The following is a 27,583-nucleotide window of genomic DNA, read 5'->3' as shown; positions in this document are numbered from 1 at the left end:
ATAACTATTTATCTCATTTGTCAACAGTTACATCCAGAGTGCCACAAGGCTCCATCTTGGGGCCTTTACTCTTCTTGATTTATATTAATGATCTCCCTAACTGTGTAATGTCATCATCAATTAATCTGTTCGCACACGAGTGCGTAATATACCGAAAGATCACTAACCCTGACGATTCAGATAAACTGCAAGGAGATCTTCCCAATGTATCACTCTGGTCTAAGAAATGGCTCATGAAACTGAACGCTAGCAAGTGTAAACCGAAGCGCATATCACATATGGCCAGCAATAGCAATCAGTGCCAATATGTAATAAATGCCACTTCATTAGCGTCCGTTCACGCTCACAAATATCTTGGCCTTCACATAACTAATCATCTGTTATGGAATATACATGCTAAATATATTACTGCTAATGCTAAGCATGCTAGGATATTTTCGTCGTAACTGTTCTACCGTTCCTACTTTGGTAAAATTGACACTCTACAAAACCCTAGTTCACTCTAAACTAGAATACGCATCTGCCATTTGGGATAACCAAGCGTCATTAACCGTAAACCTTGAGCAATTCAAAATCATGCAGCTCGCTTTATTTTGTCTAACTATCCTAGCCATTCCAGTGTTACATGTATGAAAAAAAAACCTGAATCTGCCAGATCTTTCATTATGCCGCAAGTGCACGTGCTCGTCTTTGCCTATTCAAAAAGGTTTATCACTCTAATCACGTGCTCAAGAATCAACTTATCACCCCACCTTTCTACGTTTCCTCCCATTCTGACCACAGATATAAAGTTGCCGTCCCGTCCTGCCGAACGAACCAGTATCATGATTCTGCTTTACCCCGCACAAGTGTCGACTGGAACCACCTTCCTGCTTCTATCATTGAGATCACAGATATATATTCATTCAAAACAGCAGTCTACATTGCTATCGCTTAACGTTGTCTGCTTACCATTTTCTGAATATTACACTGCTTTATTAGGTACCACTCCTTTCTGTAATACATTAGGGCCTTGAAAGTATGTATAATAAATAAATAAATAAATAAATAAATAAATAAATAAATAAATAAATAAATGTACTACGATCATTTATAACAACTTTAGTCAAAGTGACATTTTATTGCAGCGGCCCTTAATTAAGTGCATAATACTGATGCCCCAACTTGTTGGAAATTGGCAGGCAGTAGGTGTGCTCATAAAGTACGGCACTTTCAGAAATGAAGTTTTCGAATATTAGCATGACAAAAGCTGTTTTGCATAGAAACTGCATATTGCAACACTTCACAAATTAAAACAGTGAAACCAGGCTGAATCCTACATGACAAAATATTTATTTACAGAACCGCTTTTCCTCCCATGTGGGGAGAGAGGAAAACAAACCAACAAAAGCACAGTCCCGCTTGGACACATGGTGCACAGGTGAAACACACACGGAGATGGAAACAACACACACACACGCAGACACAGTGCATAGATCTGTGTTTACAATGTCACTTGCATGATTATTTTTTCTTTTTCGTACAATAAGCATTGTCCACAACAAACTGACTTTTTTCCACAACTTCTCAAAAACCAGATGTGTGACATGGGACTTCAACGAGCAAAAAAATGAGATAGGGCGAAATTCAGTATTCACAGCTTGTCTTTTCTTCATCTCGCCGTAAAAGTAGTGAAAACTGCTGCAGTGCTGTTTAATTCACAAACTTCCTTCCATCTGTTTTTGTGACCCCATCGTGGTATTACTTTGTACAATCACATGCACACACATATGCAAAAAAATGCAGCACTTGGGAAAATAAAAAACAGAAGGCAGGGAAGGTGTGGGCACCTTACACTGCCCCATGGCTTCCCATTGGCCTAAAATAATTCACATGTCACGTGTCGGCCTCCTCTCCCCTAAAGTCCCTAGTTTGAGCAAAACCGCACCTGTGAACATTTGTATATATTTATGCGTGAGTAGGTTACTCAAGAGCACGACGAGAAAAGGAAAGCGCATTCCTACCCACCTACCTATTTGTATACAACATGCACGTATATGTACAAGCAGCCCCTACCTGGAGCTTCATACCACCCCCACCAGGCCCCACAGTGGCATTTTTCACCGGCAGCTAGAACACCAGCCACACAAGTGAAACACCAAACGACTTCACCATTTTCAGAGCGGTCAAAAATTTCCTGTATTCCAGGTGCTAGTGCCTATAAATTAACGGTTCTGCATGTGTCACTCACTTATATGGCACCTTGCAACGAAATGCCATGCACAAAAACTGAATCAGTGTTAGGGTTCTCTTTGCATGAGCAATGTTCTTGTATGACGTTAGTGGCAAAAAGTGCTGCAAGTGACCATTCAAGCCACTGTAGAACTGGGTAACCAGTCACTCGTACACTACCTGACATGCGCTCACACAGCCATGATGGTCATATCAGTGGTGCAAGGAAGTTGCTTGCTCTCATGTAATTTTTTGCTGACATAACATGATAATGAATATCATGCATATGGCTGCTTATTGTGCTACATAAGAAAGCTACATGATGCACCCAGACTGGCAACTGTTCATCTTTGAGAAATGCATCTATGCTGTGGTGGCTCAACAAGAAGCACGCTGCAACTGGGTCACCTAGGACATGGCAGGTAGAACATGTGTGCCATTAAAATAATACACGAGTTTGCTTCAGCAGAGCCATGCTCAGTGCATAAGAAATTGGGCTGAGTGACATGTTCACCAACACCACCACTTTGGTGAATCACAAGTGAGATGATTTCTCTGCAATATGCCAACATTATTTTGTGAAAGCACTTAGGAGTGCTTAAAGAACTGATCATTTCTCAAATGTGACAAAGCACGCTCCGAGGTCCACATTTGGCCACCGTTTAGGACATGGCCACTGAGCCAGGCAAGGGGGTGGGGGGGCATGTACGCATGTGCCACTGGTGCAGACAAATAACACAGGTGCAGTGTGGTGACACTCATTGAAGAACAGCACAGCGGAATGTTGCACTCTAATAGTGGTGGAGACGAATGCACAGAACCAAGCTCACAGCAAAGTCGGCGCACTGTTTTGCATGTGCGACCCAACATCCCCCCAGTTCGTGTGATCAACCAGGCAGGTGCTGCTAGCAGCTCCATGTGCCTCTACAGAGCAGTGTGGACAACAGTGTACATGGAAAGCCTCTTGCACATGCAGGTGTCTGCTGAACGTGGTAGCTGGCTTTATCGCAAGTTTTGTATCTTGAAAATTTGATGTGCTCCTCGTGCCAAACACCTAACACTGTTAAGGGTGGAACAAGCTGGTATGCTGTCACTCACAGGTGACAAGAAGTGAGCAAAACAATGTGGACTGTGATGACCAATACCTAATTTCTACTTTTGCACTACAAACAGATGCGGTGCATTAAGAATGAGCAATGGCATTAGCTAGCAGAGTGTACTGATCGCCAAGCTGCAAAGCCAGACAGGTGCACCACAGTTCCACTTCACAAACACTCAGCTGTGCGCACAACTCAGGAGAACATTCAATGAAGTTGTTAACCTGTACGATGTACATCTGCATTGCCTATGTGTTGCCAGTGCTTCACCTTGGCTAGGAGCATGAGAACAGACACTGTCATACAAGCATGGACACACAAATCGGCGATTTAGTTTTCAGTGGCTGGAGAGTTACTTACTTACAAGTGCATTTTCAAGTGAACAAAACTATTAGTGCCAAAGCCGAACACTACTGTTCAGCCTGTCGAGATGTGCACATATTTACATTAAATACTGTAAAGCCTGCAAGGGTTGTCAAATTTGCGACACACCTATGATTAAGTGAGACAGCAGTGACCACCCTCCGATTTCCAGAAGAGGGCCAAATGGCTGTGGGGGCAATAAATGTGTCACCCTTAGCCATATCATTGCAAATACAGGAATTGCAACCCTCGCAAATTTCAAGTTTCGTGCAGGAGAGGAAAATAGCAACAATTGCGATGACAGATTGTGTTGACTGCACTACTCCATACCACAAAATAACACGTTTCGGAGAATCTACACAGCTTTTTAACCCCGGGTGACACAACCTCAGCTGAGTGAGGTTCTTTCAAAAGCTCATCCGCACAACATTAATTTCTACATGGAAGACACAGGCACAGTGAAAATTGTTACATTGCAGTAGAAACAATTGCAAAAACAGCAGCCCCTAAAAACAGCCTGCACAATGCTCAGTGATGTAACAAACTATAAGCGGTCTCACCTCAAAACACACCACACATCTCCCCACGTCTACAGAATACAATGCATTCTCTTGCTGGGAATATGGTGGCTCTAAAGGCAGCAACATGTTAAAAAAGTGCAAGCAAGGCTCAGCAATGTTTGGCCTTTTCATGTTGACAAGTGTACTGAGAGCTAATGCAGAAGGAATTGATTTGGATCTCAGTGCTTCAGAAGGCAAGGTAACTCTTGCAAGATATCAAAATTTGAAAAGTGCAATTAAAGAGGCACAAAGAGCAACACTTAGTTTAGTTTGATGCAATAGTTTTCATATACATGTTTTAAGTAGTAAAAGACTCATTAGTGGAAAAATTAAATCAAAGTTTCAATTTACTCAATTTTGTGCCCAGACAGACAACAGTTCTGGTACTTAAGTATGACATCATGAATCTGAAAGTATTCTTGTGTTATGTTCTGGCCTTTTTATGTTAAATAAATGTTCTCAAAACTCACTCAGTTGGGTCTTTGGTTCTTTTAGAATGCAATGTGTACCTTGTTTCTCATTAAACTATTAACTAGTCCCAAAGAGACACTGACCAAATCATGGCATGATGAAGCTCTAGTGCAGTGATATAAAGCCCATCTTTTGTTTATGCATTTTCTTTCTAGCTAACCAAAAATGTGCTCATGCTAAAACTCATGTTCCGAAAGTGGTACTTCATCAATCCATGTTAAAAAACCTTCTCGGCATCCCTACAGGTGGCAGGCACACTTTGCAAGTGACCAAATAGATTCATGGTATAAGTGTGCGTGCAGGTGAGAGTAAGAGGTGAAACAGAATGGAAAAGCCAGTTCAGCAATGACAAAGATGCTGAGCTCTGTGACCAAATTAAGATGGCGAAGCAGTATCGAGCATGCATTCATTACACCGTCTGTTGTTACATGACCTTGTACATAATCATTGTAAATATGTCCCACCTCTTTCCTTCCTCCGTATAATAAGGCTAATGTGCAGTCTGAGCTAACCCTGTGTGGAGCCCGTGAAATACAGAGAGAGATTTGACTGAATTGCTAAAGATGACTAAGGAAAAAAGGACAAAATGATGCACTGCCGTAAGCGCCAGAAATTCAACACAAAAGACCTGGACAAGGCAATGAGTTGCACAATCTGCAAGAAGTAGATGCATTATGAAATATATATATATATATATATATATATATATATATATATATATATATATATATATATATATATATATATATATATATATATATATATATATCAGTGATGAGGCCCTCGTGCTATTACCCTGTTTTTATGCTTGTTGCATTATGACCTTTGCCCAGCTTCAATGAGGCTGTTTTCAACTTTTTGTGCGTGTAGACGAATGCAAAGAGACCCAGTGTTCTCATGTTTGTCGTATAACGCGTACTTAACAACAATCAAAATCTGCTACTTTCTAAATCTGCTATATATATCTGCTAAGCAAGTAATGCAACAGACAAGATCAAATGTAGCAAGCAGGTATCTCTATGCAGCCCAATTACCGAGTATTATACTATGGATGCTTCAAGTAACAAAACACAAGTAAAATCCACTGCACTTATGGACCTCGCCACCGAGAAGCCTTGTTTGCCTAGCACTGCACATATGGCTTTTCCATGTACGTGGCACATTATGGTGGGCCATCAGCTTGCCCACCGAGGATGCAGTCTCGCCAAGCTGCACTCGGAACCTTGACTGGAGGAAACAGTTGAACCATTGGCATGGTGCTTATGTTTTCTACAAAATGGTGTATATGCAGAAGCACAACTTATCGGAATAATTGCTGGCTTGTTTGCACTCAAATTTCACATCCAGGTGGAATTTCACAGTTGATGCTATTTAATTGTGTGTTTTAATGCCTGCCTGTTTTGTACAGAATAAATCATAAGCGTGTGCTACCTGTGGCGATTCCAGATAAGTTTGGAATTTGCGGGGATGGAACACTAGCATCAACGCTTGCTGTGACATCAAAACTAGTGTGCACTGTGCTTTGTCTAAACAATTATTGTTTAATACCTCCCCCACGTCATCGTATTTTGAGCTGTCATAATTATGAATACTAAATGGTGTCACCATTTTTTCCCAGAAATTCTATACATTATGAATGGCCCCAGTGCACAGGATGCAAACTCATTTATTTTGCATGAAACAGGCATGGAATGAACCAGAAGCCTTTATAAGGTTCGTATGGTGGCACACATACTTTGAGGCAAAGACAGTGGCTGCGTGAAAGAGTAATCTTACGCTACGATTTCGCTCTCTGACGATGCCCCCCTTTCATCAGGTGAAAACATGCAGGAAATGCTAGCTGCTGGCTCGTGCAGCCATTGTATGCTTGAATGCACCACACCGTGTGCACGTCGGCAGGAATGGCAGCATGCGGACCAAGCAAGTTGGAGACCACCTCGTTTCAACTCCTGGCAGCAATGCAGACATGTGCTGCTGACCTCATAGTGTGTTTTGTGAAGAAGCAGTTATCTGCCTAGCTTATAAAATACATACACAAAAACATATCTAATAGAACTTGCACAAATTGTTCATGTTTACTTAACATGGTTTTTATGGTGCAAAGCGATATACTTGAAAACGGAAAAAACCAGAAGATAGCAAGTGCCCTGTCTGCCTCTTTAATCTTCCTCCATCAAAAGCATATATTTTTTTCACGCCTTGAAAACTCTGTTATGCACTCATTGGCAAAAGTTTTTGTTGATGCAGGTTTATCCGCAATTCTTTCTTATGGAGCTCTTTGACATGGAACACGTATATGGGCCGTGAAATGTCAAAATCTGTATTTGAATATGTTTACATGGTAAGTGCATATTTCATTTCAATAGTGCTTACAAAACTCTCTTGGCATCAAACAAGCAAGCTTATATCGCAAAAATCACGCTCAGTAGCATTTCAGCCAGTGTCACAAGCCTATTCAGTGCATCTGGAATACCGGTTTCTGTTAGTCCTAAATGAGCCCACATCCGTGTGCAGACACCTGAATGCCAGCAATGGTGGGCTTTTGCTTTCCTGCTGCAGTCACCATAGCAAAGACTGAAAAGCAATGGCTTCGCATCAAATTTAGGTGCCTTCCTCTCAGATATGTGTAGCATGTACAATTGATGCGCTGATGGGATATCATGTAGAAATCATTAGTGACAAGCCCTGTGTCTGTAAAAGAAAAACACAAAAAACGTTCCTGATGGGCAGTTACTTTGCTTTGTTTTTCAGACAGAGAACAAACCAAACAGAATAATTCACAGGCTTATGCTTAATTTGCAAATCAGTGATGACTGTGCAATGTGCTGTAATTGCCACGTTACAGCACATTCTCAACATTCTTTACATTGCTACTCATTGGCTTCATGACAGAACACATGCTCAGGCAAGGACCGTGACAATAGGATGCAATAAATGCAGCACTTAAACAAACAAAAAAGAAATGAGCTATAATCAACCACGTGTTAAAATAAGAACCACATGTGGTGTTCCATTTGTAACACTTACTGTATAGATGTGTGCAAGGGCCGCACTCTTCTTTTGGACAAAATCGTGACTTCCCACCCCAAGTGTACATTGCAATAGGCATCGGGGCACAAACGCAATCATTTTTCCAATGAATATTTTCGTTTTGCAAATTTTGGGCTGCCAATTAAAACTTTTATCGGCGAGTTGGTGCATACTTGACATAAAAATTGTAACAGTGCAAACACATGCAACAACAAAGTACCATGGACGAGACACAGCGCTGTTTGTGGGTCAGTAAAAGGTCAGTAATACGAGAAGAGGGAAGAACACAGAAGGAAGGGCCCACTGAACAAGAAAGGTACTTCATTAAAACTTCTTTCTTGGCGAGTTGGTGCATATTTGACATAAAAATTGTAACAGTGCAAACACATGCAACAACAAAGTACCATGGACGAGACACAAGCGCTGTTTGTGGATCAGTAAAAGGTCAGTGATACGAAAAGAGGGCAGAACACAGAAAGAAGGGCCCACTGAACAAGAAAGGTACTTGATTAAAACTTCTTTCTTGGCGAGTTGGTGCATACTTGACATAAAAATTGTAACAGTGCAAACACATTCAACCACAAAGTACCAAGAACGAGACACAAGAGCTTGTGTCTCGTCCTTGGTACTTTGTGGTTGCATGTGTTTGCGCTGTTACAATTTTTATGGGCTGCCAAGTTGGGGGTGCAACCCTTATACGAGTCTATACAGTATTGGCAGCAACTTTCGCCACAATTAGGTTCATATTGCCTTGTGCATCATTTTAGTGTAGTAACTAGATTCATAACACCGCGTGAACATAGCTCCTTTCAATGCTACTGACTCTTTCCCCTGTGTATCAGTTACACCGAGTCCATGCAGTTAATGCAGTTGCAGTCGATATGTGCACCAAATAACTCTTTCTGCACTGCATTAAAATAAGTGCGTGAGTTCTCTGCCAGACAGGTGCCAAGCACCGCACCTGTGGCAACCCACTGGCCTCCATACAAGAAGCTCGAAGAGCCGTCGCAAGCTGCACTCGCTGATCAACCATGAAAAGTTCACTTCTAGCTTTAATTGACTCAAAACACAAATGAGTTGCTGCTTTTAGAATGAATACCCTTAGGCTCAGTTTTGTAATGTTGTGCATTCTTTTACACAATGTTTCACGTTAATAATGAGCTTAATTCATTGTGTGAAGAACATTTTGAGCACTAATTGAGTAACAGTATTTGTTCTTACGGGCCCTACATAATTGCTAAAGCAGGCAGATGCAGATAGTTCAGATGCAGTACTTACTTACTATTAGTAACTTGTTTACAGAGCTATAGATGACTCATCCTGTTAAGCCCCATTAAAGCCCACTAACAACACTTGAATGAATCAGTTATTGCTAAACATCAATTTAGTGACGGCCTCCATAAGCCACAAAAGTGCCTTCGATTGACGCACATGCATATCATGCATCGTTTTCACAGCGGTCAAGCTACTTCACCGTGTATGCACTAACAGCATTATATTTAACTCCAGCAATTATTCCTTTTGTGTGTGGGTGTGTTTTAAATAGAACGAATTAACCTGGGGCGAGACTGGGAGCAAGCATTTCCCCTTCCGAATGTTCACTTGCATGCTTGTGATTCGCCAACGCCATGCTTTCATCAGCGGTCATTACCACGGCGAGGCAGCAGCATAATCTCATCCAAAGTTGCAATAATGACTGTCAGTCCCACTAAAAATGATGGTTTCATGCTATGAATTCTTGATTGTGCCATGACAATATTTCTGGCTCAGCGTATGTAACAAGTGTTGTTTGATTATCACAACAGTTGGTACCCCGTTGGATACAAGTTGCCTTGTTGAAGCGTTGGGTCCAGTGACATATATTGTTCTACCATTGTGCATAGCGATCAGTCAAAGTACACTGCGACATAAGATGGCAGTCAATTTTCAAAAAGGTGTGTCTCCAACTTTGATGGCCAGTATTTGGCACTCATTGCCTTTCAGTATTTTCCAGCAGGCAAAAATTTAAAGCAAATCCAATCACCTGCATAAGTGCTTTCTAGTTAAAGGTAACCCGCCATGGTTGCTCAGTGGCTATGGTGTTGGGCTGCTGAGCACGAGCTCGCGGGATCGAATCCCGGCCGCGGCGGCCGCATTTCGATGGGGGCGAAATGCGAAAACGCCCGTGTACTTAGATTTAGGTGCACGTTAAAGAAAGCCAGGTAATCCAAATTTCCGGAGTCCTCCACTACGGCGTGCCTCATAATCAGAAAGTGGTTTTGGCACGTTAAACCCCATATTTTAATTTTTTTTACTTAAAGGTACTGATTGTTGCATCAAGTATTTGTATGTCAGTAAGCAATTAGTATAATACTAATTGGTAATTAACTTCCATTCTCATCAGAGTAGTTGAATAAGCAAAGGAGAACTGCACATGGACTATTTACATGTTGCAGAGGAACATTTACATCGGATAGTGAACAATGGCAAACAATTGTTACTGCTCTTGTATGCACACCACTTGTTAACTGGATGCCTGTCTCCAACTATTTAAAGATGGGCATTTGAAGACAAAAATAAGTTTTGCTGCCCAAAATTCACAAGCATTGGCAAACATCATAAACTGTGCCACAATAGTAAAACTTCTCTTTGCTAAGCACTAATAGTGGCTCAACATGATATTTACACACTGCCACTCATTCTGTGGTGCCAGAAATGAGTTTTGTAAATTCTCATCTGTTTTACATGCTGCATTTGTGGAACTGGAGCTGTCAAGTGCTCAAGGAATGTCTACTTCGCAGGCATCCTGCGACCAGAGCCAGTTTCAAGATATCCAGCCTTGCGGTGAAATCTACTGACGTCCATAATCATCATCACCAGTGTATTTAGTGTTCTTTTCAGTCGTGATCATTTAGCGTTTAGTGCCTTGCATTGTGTTGAAGTTACTTTTCCACAAAGCCTTCATTAAGCAAAAGTTGGGCTACTTGGTGCTTGCTTAAACAAACAAGGCTACACTATGCAGGTTAGTGAAGTTATTGGGTTTCTGCGGCAAAAACACCATACGATTATGAAGCACATCTCAGTAGGGGAATCTGGATTAGTTTTGATAAACTGGGTTTTTGTTCCTCTTCATCATCAGCCTATATTTACGTCCACTGTGGGACGAAGGCCTTTCCTCCCAGGGATCTCCAATTACCTGTGGCTTGTATTCGCTAATCCCAAGTCGTGCCTACGAATTTACTAGTTCCATCAGCCCATCTACGCTTCCCTTCCCTTGGCATCCATTCTGTAATTCTAATGGTCCACTGGTGATCTGCCCTATGCATTACATGGCCTGCCCAGCTCCATTTTTTCCTATTAATGTCAACTAAAATATCGGCTACCCTAATTTATTCTCTAATCTGCATCAATGTCTTCCCGTCTCTTAACATTATGCCTAACATTGTTCTTTCCAGTGCTTGTTGCACAGTGCTCAACTTTTTCTCAAGCTTCTTTGTTAACTTCGAAGTTTCTGCCAAACATGTCAGTGCCGGCTGAATGCAGTGACTTGCTTTTAAAGGATAGCGGTAGACTGCCAGCCATGTTTTTCGAAATGCGCTTGCTGCATGCACTTCCATCCATTCTTCTTTTTCTTTCACGATCAGGGTGCCCTGCGAGTAATTGACCTAGATACACATACACTTGTACAGAATATTCTAGAGGCTGACTGCCAATCATGAATTCATGTTCCCTTGACAGGGTATTGCGGTTCTTTTACATGCACCTAAATTCAAGCACCCAAATGTTTTTGCATTTTGCCCCAATCAAATGTGGCGACTACCAATCAAACCTGCAACTTTGTGCTTAGCATCACAATACCATTGCACTAGAAAGATGTTCCTGAGTAGCAAGTAGTAAGGAATAGTCTTCAAAAACATCTAGATGTGTCTCTAAACAGAACAATATAATGTACCCCTAATTTTGACAATATCCCCGCACCGGTCACTTCCATTCTTATCCAATTCACTTGCGTGTATATATTGGATGGTATACAATACAGAATAAGCAGTCAAAAGTTGGGGCTTCCCTTGTTCCCTTCTATCTTTGCTTGTTTGTGCTAAGCGATCATATTTATGGTCTACTCAGCAACCAGTAGGAGGAGTTTGCCTTTCATAATTAGCAATCACCTTTATTTTCTTTGTGGAGTAAGTTAGATTCTGTCAGGGGTGGTTCTGATGATATAACCTGTTGTTTCTATGCTCTGCTGTGCGTGTGTAAGAAAATGAGTAAATACTTATAGCACTGTCTTTGTGTTCAGTAAAAATGTTCGGTTGTGAATGAAGCACTGTCTTGTCTGCTTCTTTTTTCCATTTTTGTTTGTTTGTGGACTGGTGTGCTTCAAGATAACACCTGGGAAGAGAACCCATGTGAGATATGAAACCACGATCTGAATCTAACAACACTTTTGCCAAGATTGTGCTTCAGAATTTCTCAGCCAACAAGTAACTCAGGTTCGCAGGCAATTCTATCAATGTCTTAGCGAAAATGCATGCACTTAATGTTATGCTTCTGGGGAAAGTTGGTTTATGGTCTTCAAACTAGTAAGCACGTGAAAACACACGTATGAAACACAAGTGCATGTGCCATATAGATGCACATGTGGACGTGCACTGTTGCCTTTCAGCCACTTTGTGCATATAAGGGACGATTTGTGGCCTTTTTATCTACTAGTGGCTTTGCTTTCTGCTTGGCCTTGAGTTCATGTTCAAGTCAAAGATGGGAAAAACGATGACATACAGGTATATCAACAAACTTTGTATTTTGTGTGTGTCAATCTATCTGTGTGTTTTCATTTTGCACCCTTTACCTGAATATGCAACACCAACATTGCCAAATTTCTATCCTAATGCTTTTCTTGTGTCATCTGTTTTCGTACACTGTCAGTACGGGTGCACTAGACAACAGGTAGTTTTGTGAGGATGTGAGAGTGCAAACACAGGAACAGGGCCTATGGCACAAAGCAGCTGACATGGTTCAATCTTAGAAAATGCCTGTTCATTATCTGTGGATCCAAGATCTACCTAGAAGCCTGGTCCACAAGGTTCTACTGCACTGCACCTCTTGCATTGAAATATGTTTCAGCATGGCACAACGGGTCTCACATGCACTGTTGTAATAAATCATTACATTTCACATTTGCTGTGAATTGTGTTTGCCACTTTTGTGCCCTGATCTCGTAATGCCTTTCCCTTGGCTGTGATGCTCTTGTCTACTTTAACCCAACTCAACTTTATTTCCTTGATCTTAGCTAGAATACGAGTTCGTTCAGTACTGTTCTCTCCCTGTCTCGGTGATTAATAATGCTGTGCTACCCAAGCTGATCTTACTTAACAAAATTTCTTAAATTTTATGATCATACAGTGACTGGTTAACAAATTAGGGGTGAATGCCCCTCAAAGAAAACATGCATTCTTGTGCAAGCAAACCAATCCATCTTCTTGCTTGATAGCAGTGTTCGTCTGAGCTCGTTGGTTTCACATTGCAGCAAGAAATGTTTCCAGCAGAATGCACTGACAGGGACTGAAGTTGTCTGTCGGTGCTCTCTGCTGGAAACCTTTCTCGCCATTTTCTTGCCAATCATGGCACCACTTTTGCCTCACCAGGGAGAATGGGTATTCCTCTGGGGACAGCTCATTTTTCTCAGTAAAACAATTAGTTCCACCTCTCGTAATGCACCCTGAGGAGCTTCTATGCTGCGGTTTCTCCGGACCACTGACAACATCAAGGCCTCCCTAACCCTCTTTCGGAGTTCCCAGTAATACAGTGCATCTGTTTATAGTGTGAGCTGCTTTCTATGTCCCCGCACTCACTGACCTTGAGTCATGCATAACTAAGGTGAGTTCGTTGTTGCTGAACCTCTGGCACCCCCGTACGTCCATGGAATAAACTATTTCTTGTGAGCACGAGGGATGAGGAACACCGCACTTGTGTGGGAGGAGCCTCTAACATGTCTGACCTGCCACTGACTATTGTGAAAATAAACTGATCCACCTTGTTTAACTTGTGGATCCCTTGCATTTATGCCAAGGTTTGTGTGCAAAGGAATGTTGGATTGCTGTGGTGCTGCCATGAGTGCCATTCTTGATCTAGAAGCATGCATGGCCAAGTTACCATAGCCAACAAGCTACAGCTTTGAGCCCCTCTTCACATGTATATAAGCATGCATTTAGGCCTCCTATATCTTGGGAAATAGCAATGAAAACACTTATCACACAATTCTACCATGCCAGTTTTGGTAGTGCTGGTTCTTCTGGCAAATCTGCAAATTACAACAATAACAAACGTTCACAACATTCATGCTTTAGATGACAAAATACGTGGTCACGTGAAAAAAAGGCAACAGGTGCCAAAAGGTTTAGTACCCTGCTATTCAATGCAGTAATACTTGTTTCTCAGTACCTTAAACAAGTTAATTAATCTTACCAACATTATATCCTTTGGCATCAAGACAATGCTTTAGAGCTGAAACTTGCAATGGGTTGCTGTGAAACATTATAACGAGGAAACAACAAAATATTCTGCCATCTTTGAAGTCAAAATATCCTCAAGTCCCCAAATGTCTGAAAAAGCCTTTGGCACAATTAAAGAAAGTAGCAATGTCGATAGATTAACAAGTTAGAGGCCTTGGCTTTTGCGCTTCATTTCGACTCGCCCAGAAACATGTTCCGCAAGAGATCAGTAGAGTGAATTTGAAGCCACGCACATATTTTGTCATGCCTCCCATCAATTTACAAAAGCAAATTGGGATTTCACATGAACAAAATTATATTTCGTGGCCTGGTAGGCTCATACCTACCACACTCAACCCAATGGGCTTTTGAAACACAAGGACCCAGTCACGGAAACAAAACCACACCGGACAGATCACACGGTTCCAACGTGAACATGATGTCCACCAAATACAAACAACCATATTATTGCACCCCGTCGAAGAGGCTTAGACAGATATGATTAAACACTTCCTTAACCCTTTGAGACGCTGTCTACACAATTGTGCACAGCAGCAGAGTGCATCAATAGCAAAAGCACTGATGAAAGTAATGGCATTTAAAATGTGTTTCATACATCTTGACACACTTATTATTGGAACTGTGCTGCAATCTTGAATAATGTGCAGAATGTTTTAGCAAAATGAGTATGAAGGTGGAAGGCTGGGTGTTTTTACTCTGTGTCTGCATGTTGTATGTAGCAGGTTCACTGCTTTCATTGTTTTTCACAATGTTGTGCACCAGACATAATTTTCAAGTATGAGTGGCTGTATAAGTGCTTTTCGAGCTCTTAAAAACACAAAATAATATATGTTCTCATATTTGATGTTCCTGTAATGAGTTTCCGCATGGAGTCCAAATTTTGTAAACTTGACAAAACTCGCTAAACAATTGAAAATTCTTAATCTTTTCTGTAGCTGTACACTTTATATGATGCTGAAGACACAAGAGATATGATGAAAGCAAGTTTTCAATCAACGGGATAAAGTGGCATCTGAAAAGGTTAATGATAAACCACCCATGAAATTCTGGCTGAATGTCAAACAGACACTGCCAAACAATCAAAATACAGCACTACAACCTGTTCGTTTCTTTGGCTCTGTCCTTGTGTTTCTGCAGATTTGTTTCATACAGACGAGTGAACTGGAAATGTAGGAGCTAGTCAAGCAGGCAATGTCAACAAATGCAAATCAATGGATGGTTCTACTACAGGATTCAAGATAATATGTCTAAACTGTTGAAGTGCTCACGGAATGTTTCTTGCAGCTCAGAAAAAGTCGACACATAAATGTGCCGAGTGACATCTTCTCAGTTTAATTAAGTCAAAACCTGAGGACACTTAAGCGCTTACGAGTTGTGAATGAGAAAGCATTAGCATCCAATTCAACACCGCTGCGCGGTCCTTCGAATTTCGCGCAGTGAGTAATGTTTTCCAGCTTTGTTGCAGGGTATGTTATTGAGTTTTGTGATCAAATTGGTGTGGGTTATTTTTTCCTGTACAGTTTCTACGTTAGCATATTAGCTGTAGACCAGCATCATTTGAACAATATTGCTGAGACAATTCAAGGATGCCACATGCCCCTGATGTCCTGCGTGACAAGAGACCAAGGAAGCAGCCACCAAGGCCTGCAGGCAGGCATAGCAGCTGAGCCCAATGGGAGAGACACACGAACCGTGCGCCGGCTTCGGAGAGCAAGAGAGCGGCATGAGTGCTTTGCACGAGTGCCTCGCCGACGGCAACCCATCTTCGCCCCGCGACGGCACGGTGCCTGCTCCGTTGAAGCATGAAAGTCAATGGGAATTTAGGTGCTGTCTTGCTGCTACAGATGCCAGCTTTTTCGCTTAATGGGCCATTTGACACTTTCGCATCAAAAACAAATAAATACACAAATCTTGAAAAAGGAAACAAAGACAGGAGCATGTGAAAAATCAGGAAAACAAAGAATCAACAAAAAAAACAAGCCTCAAGAAGCCAGGGAGGTCCGTGAACCCTCCCTTGTCACTAAAATGTATGGTTTTCAAATGGAAACTATTTGTTTCTTTAACAAGGTACTTAACAAAACTTAATGTGTGCGCTATTCACAATAACCTACACCTCGTGATCCTGTAACCTAGCACCAATTAAAATACATTTTGCGGCATGATTCCACGCCAGCTTGACAGCCTTCCAGCGCTACAGCTGCATTTCTCAACATAGGCCAAGTCGGTGGTCGTGTCACATAGTTCCATTTCGTCACACTCCAAGTGTGAAATATTCTTTCTGCGCAGGCAACAAAACTTTGTCTAGTTTCTTCTTCAGTGCTAAAAACAAGCACTACAGTATTGCAAATGGTTTGATTCAAGTAGCGACATGAATTTCATATGTTCAAAATGGCTAATCGAAAATTTGGCTACCACTTCAGGAACAAAGTAACATTGATTATTTATTATATTCTAAACCTGTATGTTATTATAATACTGTAGCATATGTTCCTTCATGTTTAAGGCAACCAATGCTGACCTCATTACAAGCATACAAAATAGCTAAATACCAAGTCGGAATTATAATGTCATTCCTGCAACATTAAATTAAACCAGAATGTATTGCACAGTACGTCTCCAAATTTAGAGTGGCAAAGAACAGCAACCTTCTGCATACGTCAACCGCTTGTGTTGCAGGAGGGCATTGCCTTTTGAAGTTCGAGAAGTGCTTGCGACATTGAAGCATCTTAATTATTTATACGTGGCACGCACACAATATCCTACCCCGAGCTGATGTCATCAACATCATCAGCCTGGTTACGCCCACTGCAGGGCAAAGGCCTCTCCCATACTTTTCCAAGAACCCCGGTCATGTACTAATTGTGGCCATGCCGTCCCTGCAAGCTTCTTAATCTCATCCACCCACCTAACTTTCTGTCGCCCCCTGCTACGCTTCCCTTCCCTTGGGATCCAGTCCGTAACCCTTAATTACCATCGGTTATACTCCCTCCTCATTACATGTCCTACCCATGCCCATTTCTTTTTCTTGATTTCAACTGAGATATCATTAACTCGCGTTTGTTCCCTCATCCAATCTGCTCTTTTCTTATCCCTTAACGTTACACCTATCATTCTTCTTTCCATAGCTCGTTGCGTCGTCCTCAATTTGAGTAGAACCCTTTTGCATAAGCCTCCAGGTTTCTGCCCCGTAGGTGAGTACTGGTAATACACAGCTATTATACACTTTTCTCTTGAGGGATATTGGCAACCTGCTGTTTATGATCTGAGAATGCCTGCCAAACGCACCCCAGCCCATTCTTATTCTTCTGATTATTTCCGTCTCATGATCCGCATCCGCCTCACTACCTGCCCTAAGTAGATGTATTCCCGTACGACTTCCAGTGCCTTGCTGCCTATTGTAAATTGCTGTTCTCTTCCGAGACTGTTAAGCATTACTTTAGTTTGCTCATGTACCCTTCACTAAGTGCAGCGGGAAGTGCATAGAATGACAAATATAATTCTGCCAATGTTGAAGGATGCAAACAGCTGTAGTCAGCCCTTCCGAAATTCATAGTGAAATGTTACACACGTGCCTGATGTGACGTCATCTAGTGTAAACAGCCATACCATGACAGGGCATGCATGAGCGTTGAGATAGCACAGGAGGCAGCCAATCGCAGGACCTGACGTTATAGTATAACATCCCTGTTGAGTCAAGGTACCAATCATGAGCAATGTCAGCTGTTACCTACAGGAACCCAGAAATTGTTACGATGTTGTCGTGAATGCCCCGAAAGAGCATGCAGCCTCGAGTGTGCAAGCACAATTAATACCACCTCAAGGAATACACAAAGCGTGTAAAGTTAATTAATTCTACCCCATGGAGTCAGCTCTAAAGGCAGCTTGAAATCTTGGAGCAATAATACAGCTGCACACTTTGTTACCCTGCTTTCTTGTTTGGGCTAACTACTTGGCACAATAAGTTACGGCTGCACTAACCCTCCTTTTTTCTAAGCGATCTGCTCAACAAAACAAATCCAGGGCTCCTTCAAGCAGCTATCCATCTTGCTTTGTGCCCACTTGCAAACGACGTGTAGGTAAACTGCAGCAATAAGAGCTATTGCATAACAATTGAAGCACGCAACTTGTCAGTGGTCTAAAGGGCGGGCTTTGAAAACATCAATCGGTACTGCACAATGTGACAAAGCTGAGTGCCTGTGAATTGACACATCTGGTGGTCTGCTTGTATGGCCGAGGGAAGTGGAATGTGTTAAGCTAGTCGCGGGTGCCAACATTGGGTGCACAGAAAACACGCAGTGCATCCCCAGACACCAAATGAACGACTATTGTAACAAGTTCACTTTTTTCTTTCCTTCTTTTCCTTCGAGAGCATATTACTTTAGCGCATGTTTAACCACTAGACTGAAATTTGCCTTTTCACACCGATGCAAAACCTCAGAACCAACCAGTAATGGCACATTAAATACATGTACACCACACATAACTGACGAACCAGCAGTCATCAAACAGTTTGAATTAAATGTTTGTCAAAACAATGTTTTCAAAATAGAAATTAGGTACTACACGACAGTAATTCAATCATTAAATCATTACATAACCACAGAGTAACAGAAGTCTCAAAATCATGACAAGAGAACAATAAATGCAGCAAGCACAGTTGCTGTCAGTAAATGATGTGCCGTTTGTTTTGGTGCCTCAAGTGGCATAACAACATGGCATCATGATTCACGCTAATGTGTGCTGCATAAAATGTTGACATTGTGCTGCCGCCATGTCAATGTGCATGCCAGCAGTTAAAACATGGAAGCTGCAAGCTTTGCAGCATTTCATCACGACAGCTAACACGAGGCCATGGCAATGTGGGTAAAATCATGCACTTGGAATTCTCTGGAAGTGACGGCAGTCACTGCGCAGCAGGGCCTGCCGAGCCCTGGCACAACTTGAAGACAAAGGAATGAAGACACTGTGAAAGGCGAGGATGACTGGCAGACAAGACTTAAATGCCGACAAAGCCTCCTTTGAAGGCCCACTGTTATGGCACCGGAGCAGCAGCTGCACAGGACAGTTGGTCTTATTCACTCCCTTCTGGTAAATGACAACATTATCGAATGTTGCAAAGACTGGGAGTGCCAGATATAAAACACAGCTAGATCACTGACTCATTAACACTAAAATTCTGCGTAGAAGCAACATTTCGTTGTGCATGCCACACGCTGTGGCACATTATACTTACCTGTAACGTCTGAAAGAAATCAGAAGTAGGTGTCACCCGTCGTGACGCCCGATAAGAAATATAAAATTTCTGGAACAGAACAGCGGTGCCATCTCTCATTGCTATAAAGAAAAGCATGTGTGTCTTGTCCTAACAATGACAGATGGCATCACAGTTCAATTGCAACTACATGAATGTTTTTTATGTCTAGCATTGCCACAAAAAATTAAAAATATGATTGTTAGTCATTCAGAGTGAAACAGGAAAATATTGCACCTAAGCATGGCATTGAACTGCTTGTACGCAATGTGCCACTTCTGTGCAGAATCTGAGCCCTAATGAGGATACTCTGTCAGGAAAGGTGCTCACCATGGCATGCCACAGATGCTGAGGAAAATAGGTTTTTGAACGCGGCATAGCCCCAAGCCAAGACAAAGCTCGACCACCGAAAAGGCGCCAGGAGTGATCAACAGGACATTACACCCTGTGCTTAACTATGCATGTTGTTCAAAAAATGATTTCCTTCTCCTGCACATCAGCAGTGGGCAACTACACCGCTATCACAAAGTATGTCAGGTTGTATGTCGTTGGCATTAATGTGTGAACAAGGATGCAGAGCCATTGCCCAAGGCATAATTATGATTGGGTGGACCGCCCAGAACAGATGGTTTTGGCCAAAAGAGGAAACATCACAACCTCATCAATTTTCATTAATATGGAAATTTGTACTATTTCTCAAACAAACATGTAAGTTAGCAGACAGTGTGAAACAGTTACCAACACTAAAAACTTCACTAAGTGGCTATTTCGAATCCGATTGGAAGGTCGTGATGATTTCAAGCAACTGTGAACATGGAATAGTGGCAATTTTAGGATCACCTAATGCAAGAGCAGAAAACTATTGAATGGAAACTTTACAGCGGAATTCAGTGGACACTTTGCAGTGCTGGAATGGTTTGCATCAATGCAATAGTTGCTGATTGTTCAGTGGAGTTTCATGAAATTGAAGAACCATAGCAGTTGCTGTCCATAATTTTGTGAAGCGCCACACAATCCCTCCATTTCTTATAACTGTGCAGCAGAAGGAACATACTTTAGATGTTCCCATTTTTTTTTCTATTTAACATTTTAACTTGACCACAAAGTGTCACCAACACTACAGAAAACATCGAAGTAACAAGGTTGCACAATACTGTGTAGCTGCTGCTTTGGAGCCATGCTAGTTTATTTTGATGTAGGAGTCCACTCTAGTACGGAATAACAGAGTACAGTTTTTTTAAGGCTTGCTTGGAGGCTCTTCGTAACTGGTTATAGCAGTGAGCTCTGTTGACAGCATTCAATTTCAAACGTTCTAAAAGCAACGCAGTGCTTCAGCACTGCAACCACAGTGGCCCATTGCAAGCACGAGGAGTGGTGTGCCACATCCTTTAAGGTTGTTTTGCGACTCGGCTGACAGTGTCAACATACCAACTGGCTCAGACAGTGTTGCGGAGCGATCGAGTTAGCTGACAGCCCCCGAGGCTGTCATCAGGTGCCATCCACCTAGTCTCCATCGCCTGACCCTTCGAGTGTGGTTGGGAGGGTTGCAGGTCGTGCTAGCGGGAGAAAGCCACTGGGGTGTTGCTGGGTGCAGGCATTTGTTCGGAGTGGGACACCTTGTTGCGTATCACCCGGTCACAGAATCACCATGTCTAGTGGTGCCAAATGGGAAAAAGGTTCGCGGAGGAGTGGGAACCGCCGCCCCTTCCCGCTGAGGCACCAGTGTGCGGAGAGATCTTGCGCCACCATGGGTGTGGCTAGAGGGCAGTACTCTGGCGTCGCAGGTCGCTCGGCTCAGCCATGGCAAACATGGTCGGGTTCTCGCTTAGCGAGCTGTCCAGCTCGCTGCACTTGCGCTCATACTCCTGGTGGCACTTCTGCGCGGCCTGCACACAAAACAAGCTGCCACAGCTCAGCTCACGGCAAAGCACTGGCGAGCAATTAGTAGGGAACAGCTCCTTGACATTTCACTGATAGGACTACAAAGGGTGGGAAGGACATTATTCGCTCTTGCTTATACAGCAGAACCTCGTTACAAGGAACTTCGCAGGACCGCTGAATTTAATTCGTTAATTTGAATTATCGTAGTACTGAAAAACCAATATTTTCATGTCAGAAATGTAACACAATAATGAAAATTACATACCTTTGCAGCAGATGCATCTGTTCGTACGTAAATAATAAACGAGAACGCTGGGCACAGTTTAACTACAATTTATTGCTTGAAGAAGTCTGTAATCTTCTTCTGGCGTGTAGGCAGCAAGCGCTGCAGGGCGAATGCTGCCACATCCTCGACCTTCCTCTGAACGTCATCGGGGACATCTTTACAGCGCCCGAGGAATGATAGAGTCTTTTCCAGAAAGACTAAAACATCTGAGCTGGAAACAGTCACTTTCTCTTTGTGTGTTGATCCAGTGTCGGCATCATCTTCGTCATTACTGCAATCATTTGCTCATGCACTTTATTCACGATGTCTTCGTTGGTGAGCTCCGTGGATGTAGCCGCTGCGCTGTCACTGTAATCATTTAAAGTCACCGCGGTGTCAACAGGGAGCTTCTCAGTAAGCTCATTCCACAGTGCTAGGTGGAGCTCCTCTGTGTCCTCGCAGTTTTGTGGCGTAGGTGAAGCCTTTAAAAGGCCTGCCTTTTGCTAGCAGTTGCTGATCGTGCTTGCCTTCATGTCCCACCACGGCCCTGCAAGCATTTCTGCAGCTTGACAGATGTTTACTTGCGCGGGCAGATTCAGTCAAGCATTGATCAGGAGGCGCTGCACAAGACGCTTCCGAAATTCGGCCATCACACATCTGATGATGCCCTGGTCCAAAGCTTGGAGCAAAGAAGTACAATTCGGGGACATAAATTCAAGTTGCACATTGCTCAATCGCACGTTCACGATATGCGCCGAGCAATTGTCAACGATGAGGAGAATTTTCCTGTCTTTCTTCTTTATTGTGTCGTTGAGCTGCAGCAGCTACTGAGTGAACAATTCTCGCGTCATGCACGCTTTTTTGTTGGCTCGGTATTCGCAAGGCAATGAGACGTTTTTCAAGCAACGCGGCTTAGCAGACTTGCCAACCACTACCGGCTTGAGTTTTTCCGTGCCCGTGGAGTTGCAGCAGAACAAAATTAACCGATATGCGGAGACGAGATTTCTTTCCACCATTGCACCTGTTACCTCTGAACTTCGTTGTTTTATCAGGCAACAACTGATAAAAGAACGCCGTTTCATCGCCGTTGAAAACGTTGTCTGGAGAGAAAGACTTGATGACTGCACGAATACCCTCAGAAGTAATAAATATGGCGTCCATGGGCAAGCAATGACGTGATGGCAAGGTATGTTGTGCATTGGTAACTACTGGGTGAGAAAAAGCCTTTACAAATGTATCATTTAAGACCAGCGTGCATTCTACGTGAGGCACGGCATGTCCTTCCGTTGTTAGGAAAGCTATTGCACTTCACTCATTGCCCTGTATGACACTCCAGAATTGTCTAGAGTTATTTTTTCGCATATCTGGAAGGGTGCGATAAAAAAGAAAAATTTAGATCGTTTCACTTCAGATAATTAAGTTGTGGTGGCAGATTTATAGGCTGACCAACGTTTATCCGACCGAGATTTGATAGCAGCGTCATAGAGCCCTTTCTTACGGTTAGAAAGACGGTTTATGTATCTATTGTAACATGGGGCACTTGTATTTGAAAAAACTTTCTTGATAGTAATGTATTTAAAGGTTAGTTCTGAAATTTTCGTTTTAAGTGAGTCCCAGTTGCTTTGCACAGATCATTCATGGTAATCGTACAAGAACTCATCTAAACAGGAGCATAATTAAATGTTAATTGCGTCGAAATCTGCTTTTCTGTAGTCGCGTATTGTTTTGAGATGCTTTCGCGCACGTGAGAATGGCAGTGAAATCTTTGCTTGAATAATTACATGATCCCTGATACCAAGCGTATTAGACACACAAGATACAATTTCCGGCGATGATGTCAAAAGAAAGTCAAGAAATGAAGATGTACTATTTGTAATGCATGTAGGAAATTGAACCAACTGTGTGAAACTGAAATCAGAGCAGATGTGTAGGAAATGGTCTACTTCAGCTGAATTAGGCGATGAATATTAGTACGAATTTGACCATATATTGTTACCAAAATTGAAATCGCCTAATAGGATGACCGGTGCTCTGGGAAACAAAATGTTTACGTGATTCAGGCAATCATGAAGGTCGTCACAAAGATTAGCACACCCAGAAGGAGGGTGGCAGCATACACCAATGACAACTTTTTTAAAAGCCAGGTTGAGGCAACACCCTGTTGCCTCCAAACTAGATTTTATAATAACAGCATAGCTTTCAATTTCCATGTTAACAGCAAGAAGATCACCGCCACATCAATTAGGCCTATCACAGTGAAATATTTTGTATTGTATTTTCTTTCACAGTAAAACAGCTCTTCCTTTGGTATTTTATCAGGAAGACAAGTTTCGGTTAACGTGACAATATTAGCGTTAGAATCGTTGATCAATACACACATTCCATCTTTCTTCGACAAAAGGCTGCGAACGTTAGTAGAAAGCACAATCAGGTTGCTATCGTTCGCGGAAGCGCCGCCACCCCTGGCTTTCTCCTAGCTGGCCGAGGAAGCAGGTGCGCAACCAGAACGAAGGTGCCGCGGGGAGAAATTGGCGGCATTCGTTGCGCGTCCGGATGGCCCTATTTCATATACTGCATCAGTACTGCGATCATAGCTGTAGCATGTTTCATTAGCAATTAATTCTGTCCAACTGGACATAACTGGACATATCTGTCCAACTGGCCAAGCATTAAAGCACCTGGCACCCAACTGGTAAAGCAAACCATTGGAAAAGCAGTTAATCGGCCATTCCCAACCAGGGCTGTGTTGACTTTGTTTCTGTTAACATTTTGAAATGACGCTTTTGACGATGAACTGTTATTCATTCGCCAGTTAGCACTTTCACTGCTCAACTGATAGGCGCCCAATTAAGAAATGACACCAATGCTATGAAGCGTGGGTTACACCTGGAACCATTCAGCTAAAATTCACTGCAGTTTGGAAGCCACAGCAACTTTTGATAAGCCTGAAGGATATTTGCGAGGTCCGACAAAAAAATAAAACGATTTAGCAAGTACCGAGGCCATTCAGATAGCAGCCATGCAAAAGTCAATTTTAGTAAGCTGTGACTGAGAGTCCCAGAAGGATGTCCAAGCACATTGAGAACCTAAAGTTCCAGTGCCACATTCAATCACTTGTTCAAAAAATCTCATTTGGTATTCACATCATCACAAAAACTCGCTCTTTTTTTCAACAAACCATTCTCATGTCTTTATATTACGCATACATGCACAGTTATCTCTCATACTGCCTGTCATCTTGGGGTAATACATATGCCACACATCTTCATCAGCTACAAGTTTTGCAAAAGCAGGCATTACGATTATTTGCATTCCAATCGCATACATCTCCCTCTGCTCCGATATTCCATTCCCTAAATGTTTTCCCTTTAAGCATGTTATTCAATCATAAGCTGTCACTACTTATGTTTCGTCTTATAAGTACAGAGTTTAATATTCCAGGTTTTACTCACTCTAGCCTCATCAACTATAAGAACACAAGATTTTCAGCGCAACTCAATCTTCTCCTTCCAAAAGCAAGAACTAGGTATGGGAAATTTACGGTCGCGTTTTCAGGCATTTCTGTTTGGAATTCAATACCATCTGATATGATGTTATCTACATTCTTATCATTCAAGCATAGAACGAAGGAGCATTTCATGAACACTTTATCTGACGCATAGTATAATTTAACGAACCTAGAATTAATTAGATGTTGTGCTGCTTTACCATTATTCAATGTACTGTTCAATTACCGAGTCACTGATTTGTGCCTATAATTGATACTTCTCCTCGTTGTTAGCTTTACATGCCATTTATCCTCATTTGAATTTTTGCAAGTTATTTTTCAGATTTCTTCAATTACTTTTCTTCTTTTTAACTGTGTGATTATATTTGTGATATTATTAATAGATTTTTTTTTCTCTCTTACCGTTTATTTCCGATGATGATGTAGAAATTGTACAATATGTGATCTGACTCACTGTTTGCCATGATCCTACTATCCCCTTTCATGTCTTGTTAGGAGGTCCCTCCGACAGTTGCTACTTTGGGACCTCCGAAAGTGTACTTATACCCATCTTGTACTTGATTTCGTCAAAAATAAACTATTTTTCAGATTTCTTCAATTACTTTTCTTCTTTTTATTGATTGATTGATTGATTGATTGATTGATTGGAAATATGACAACATCTCCTGCCTAGCTGTGGAGTTGTAATGCCATGAATGCCCATGTTTCCTTTGTTTTACTGCTGGTTCTATAGCAGCAACTTCGGTTCATGTGTTTGTTTACCCCCTCTGCAGCTCAGTTCACTAGTCTGCAGTTCACAAATCCTCGTTGGTTCTCTCCTTCAAAAACTCAGCTCATTGTGCGACACTGGGTATATGGCACAAGTCCAGACCTTCTTGGATCGCATGCTTTCCCTCGCATCCACAGCAGATCACGTAACCTCTAGCAATGAAACTGTGCATGCGCTCGGACGCCTTGCATGTATCGTTGCACCCTGGGCAGCACGGCGGCCCTGACGGCATGATTCAGGAAAAATTCGGGGAGGTCATTCCTCACCTGGCTCTTTTCTTCCTCCATGCTTTTGCGCACTTCCTCGTGCTGCCTTTCGAGCTCGGCTTTCTTCTTGTCCAGCAGGCTTTTGATCTGAAGCAGAGACGAGTGTGGTATGAGCATGCCCATATGCCAAACCAGCAGCGCGATACCCGACAGACTGGTATTTTCATAGAGCAGTCATTGGGAGATACTATATTGAATTAAATAAACCACGACTGATTGGCCTACTTGATTTGCTCAAAGATTGTATATATCATTGCTTAGAGTGGATCGTGACTGAACTGGGCCAGTTGGTGCGATTACATAATGCAAAAAACAGTGCAAACTCCATGGACAAGAATTGGAAGCTGATGAACACAAGCGTTCCCTCACAACTAAAGAATTATACCGAAAACTAAAGATTTCGTCTATAATAACTGGAGTTGACTGGTGCTGACAAATCTGCAAACAATTTCGGATTGAATTTTTCTTTCCAATCACTAAATGAGTGAGACAATTAAGGTGCGGAATTCACATGATGCTGTTAGAAACCATTGAATAAGTTAATGCAAAAGTCACTGCATGCCACTGAAGGACTGCGAAACATTTTCGAAAGCTGTTCGGCTAATCCATATTTGCCGTTGTGCACCCAAGTCTAGCAGGCTTTGGAGCATTTTCTGATAATGCTGGCAGGGTGCTTCGAGCCTCTGATTTCCTACAATGCAAGCAGGTGCTTCCAAACAAACAAGGCACCTCTCTATGTTGGCATCCAGTCACCGCACACTATGGGAGGCTTGCAGTGCCTTCCAACATATTCGTGAAAAAATGATGCGCCCAGCAATCACTAAGAACATGAACAGGGGTACTTTTTGTAACAGTTAATTTCATTTTCTTTTGTTACAATTCGTCCCGCCAAATGGACATTAAATGGCCATGGCAAAACGACAAGCATCATTATGCAAAGAACACAAGAGGTTCACAGAATAATGAAGACTAGACGTTCTTCAGACAAGCGCTACCATTTCAACAAAATGAACTTGTTTTGTTCAAGGTGAAAACAAGTCGAAACGACGGTCCGGAACATCTCTTGCTTGACCACTGCCGAACTGTCACTGTGTGTAAAGAAAAATGGAGGCAGGAAAAATGCAGGGAAAATGAAAGCCACCCACAGTTCTTTTTCATGTTCCCTGTATAACTTTTACATGTATGGCAAGATAGTGTGCAATTCGCTTTCAATGCTTCATCAACATTACAAAATATAAATGAGACACATTGCATCTAGTCAGCAGTCAGCAAGAAATTACAATAGGCTGTGCCCAAAAATTGACAGCTATGGCATCACCAGTGGCCAATGTCAGTGTTCTGGTAAGTAGACATCAACATGTGCTTTGGAGATCACTCTTGACTATCTACGCATCTCATGCTCTAAATTTATTGCAGTAGAACG

At 42.2% G+C, this 27,583-nt stretch overlaps 1 protein-coding gene across 3 annotated transcripts in view; it reads right to left on the bottom strand.

The window, feature by feature from the left end:
* Positions 1-5,455: 5,455 nt before the first annotated feature.
* LOC135911545 (1-phosphatidylinositol 4,5-bisphosphate phosphodiesterase classes I and II-like) overlaps positions 5,456-27,583 on the bottom strand; it is a 590,731-nt gene continuing 568,603 nt past the window's right edge. For all 3 annotated transcript variants that reach the window (XM_065443866.2, XM_065443867.2, XM_065443868.2), the window contains 2 exons: positions 26,161-26,247; positions 5,456-21,357 (listed from right to left, as the gene is read on the bottom strand). In XM_065443866.2, coding sequence (XP_065299938.1) covers positions 21,229-21,357; positions 26,161-26,247 — 216 coding nt within the window. In that variant the 3' untranslated portion in view covers positions 5,456-21,228. The remainder of the gene's footprint in view (positions 21,358-26,160; positions 26,248-27,583) is intronic.

This window comes from Dermacentor albipictus, chromosome 7 (genome assembly GCF_038994185.2).
Source record: "Dermacentor albipictus isolate Rhodes 1998 colony chromosome 7, USDA_Dalb.pri_finalv2, whole genome shotgun sequence".
Classification (NCBI taxonomy): Eukaryota; Metazoa; Arthropoda; class Arachnida; order Ixodida; family Ixodidae; genus Dermacentor; species Dermacentor albipictus.
This window is presented reverse-complemented; position numbering and strand designations above follow the sequence as displayed.